This window comes from Danio rerio, chromosome 9 (assembly GCF_052040795.2).
Source record: "Danio rerio strain M-AB ecotype USA chromosome 9, GRCz13ab, whole genome shotgun sequence".
NCBI lineage: Eukaryota > Metazoa > Chordata > Actinopteri > Cypriniformes > Danionidae > Danio > Danio rerio.
This window is the reverse complement of record NC_141029.1, coordinates 52,840,001-52,842,500: the sequence shown is the minus strand read 5'-3', so window position 1 is coordinate 52,842,500 and position 2,500 is coordinate 52,840,001. Positions and strand designations below refer to the sequence as shown.

The 2,500-nt window shown below is 40.3% G+C and overlaps 2 protein-coding genes across 3 annotated transcripts in view; both read right to left on the bottom strand.

The window, feature by feature from the left end:
* The window catches only part of ifih1 (interferon induced with helicase C domain 1), a 751,550-nt gene that overhangs the window by 499,714 nt on the left and 249,336 nt on the right, over positions 1-2,500 (bottom strand). The window lies entirely within an intron of this gene.
* fign (fidgetin) overlaps positions 1,485-2,500 on the bottom strand; it is a 142,941-nt gene continuing 141,925 nt past the window's right edge. Inside the window, 1 exon segment of one of the 2 annotated variants that reach the window (NM_001020575.1) lies at positions 1,485-2,500. This exon segment is cut by the window's right edge and continues 1,888 nt beyond it. In NM_001020575.1, the coding sequence (NP_001018411.1) occupies positions 2,170-2,500 (331 nt within the window). In that variant the 3' untranslated portion in view covers positions 1,485-2,169. 2 annotated transcript variants of the gene reach the window in all.

Sequence of the window (2,500 nt, the reverse complement as noted above, 5' to 3'; positions counted from 1 at the left end):
GTCATATATATATATACACACACACACGCACGCACGCGCACACAGATGTATTGGAGGTGTGGTGACTCCAAACGCAAATAAGCACCTCAAAAATAATGTCAAAGTACACTGCAGTGGACTAACAAAAAGGTGAAAACAGAGTGTGCATCTTCTCCAATATTTGGGACACAAGTCAGAATAATGACTGACAAAGGGAACAAATAGAAATTCTAGTGCTAGACATTAAAAAGCTGACTGAAATGAGCTGAGAAAGTAAACATATCAAGAAATGAACCAAAAGTACATTCAAACACAAGGTTTCCTCTTAGTTACCAACATCCTGTGCTACCTCGAGCCAGAAACATAACGTACGCAAGTATACTAATGCATAATAATAATAATCAAAACACTGTGTGTAGTGATGGTAGACTCCAATCCTCTAGGGGGTGATATAATATCCTTCAACTGTCTACAAATGAAAATGTAGACTTGCTAAATAAGACTATACATTTTATGTCATCATTATAGTAGTTTACAAACATGATGATGCTTATTTAAGTATCTCTGTATACTTTGCATCTTAGAACGGATTACTTAAAATCTTCAAACTTGCATTGTTAGGGGCACTTGTGTACTTTTGTAGGTTATGTTTCTGGCTTTAGGCAAAACGGCCCCAATAAGTGTCCCAAAGAGACCCCATCAATGATGCGTGCTTTTTACACAAAGGGGGTGTTTAGTCATCAGGGCTCTCTTAGCAGAAGAATTGCACAGGTAGCATGAGACAAACATTTGTTGTTTCAATCTTTTGGAGAAAACAAAAAAGGCAGCTTGTTCTTAACGGAGGCTTCATAGCGGAGCAAACCCAAAGAGGTTAAAAGACACAAAGCTCTCATCTTTCTGTTCTAGTTGCGGAGAAAATAGTGCTAAACTGAGGTAGAACAGAACGCAGGGTACACATGATCCTTCAGGTATCTTTACACCAACACGATACAGCAGCAGGACAGAGTCCAAAAAAAAAACAAAAAAACAGAATATATGTGAAAATGTTTCCACTTCAAGAATCTGGTAGCCTCTTTGTAACGTTTTGGTACAGCCCCAACTCTATTCGACCACACAAATACTGGCATCTACTGCATATTCTGATGTGGACATGGTTTCTGACCATCCCTAATATACACCTTAGTGCCTGTCTTAATAGAGCGTTCGCGAGTCTGAACTGTGCTATGCAGGGAGGAACACGTGCTGTAGTCAATACTGGCGCACAATTCTGCTTTCGAAACTTAAAGCAATATCTACATTGGAATTTAAATGTAATTTAGAAAGAGCAATAAGAATAAAAAAAAAAAAACAGAAACTCTTCAAACTCTTCTCCCAAACTTCCCAGAAATGTTCTGGTTACATTCATAGTCATATCCTTTTCATTTTTTTTTAACTGGTCGAGGTAAACCTAGAGTTTTAGAAGAAGCAAATCAGAAGCCAAACTCAGTTTTGTCAGCAGTACGTAGTGCTATAACATAATCCTTTTTTTTTTTTTGAGGTACTGTACAAATCACAATCACTTTCCTGAGATTTTGAAGAAAATCAAACACAAATGAATTTTATAAATTAGGATCCAGATTCAAAGTACAACATGGACCTTCTCCTGCCCTTTCATAGGTCAGACTTGATTGAGGAATACTGTTGTTCTTTCGAAAGAAGTGTCGAAAACAAGGAGAAGAACGAAAAAGCAGAACATGTCTGTTTTAGTTTCATCATGTTAAAGCTCTCTATATTAGCACATGCCACCAATGTAGATGGTGAGGCAAACAAATCCAAATACAAATCAATAAAGCACCACTTCAGGCACTTCATAGCAACAGAATCTCAAAAACAGCAGAATGATATTTACACACAAAGAAGTTTGTCCTCACTTACAGAGTTCCTCGGTAAGGGGAGCTCTGCGTCTGCAGTACTGAGCCCAGAAAACAGTATTTCTCTGTCTGGATTATGTGCAAAGGGCCAGACCTTGACTTAAGTACAGCCATGCATCATTCAACTCTATCTGACCGTCCTTCAGGTTCTTCTTTTGGGGTCATCTACATTTGTAATAACCGCACTTTTTAACTGCATGTGTCACCCAAAGAATTCTGAATTGTATCCCCTCTTAGAGTAGGGGAGGTCACCCCACTGATTTAGTTACCCCCTTGCTCTTTACTGGCTACAGCCAAACATCTTATTCCATTCAGTGTATGTATCAAGTTCTTTCTGTGATATGCTGGGCTGGATTTTGCAAAACACATTCTCAAAGTCTTGATATGATACCGGTCTCATCTGACCTGGTATCATTCCGGAAAGGTCTGCGCCAGGCATGCCATGGAGAGGACCGACCAGGGCTTCCTGGCAAAGTCGGACCACATCCAGCCCGGAGAAGCCGTCTGTCCGCTGAACGAGCAGCGTAACCTCTTTGTCGCTGAGGCAGTAGTTGTGCTGTGAGAGCAGCTGGCTGATTATCTGGTGTCGCGCGGTGGCATCCGGTAAGGGG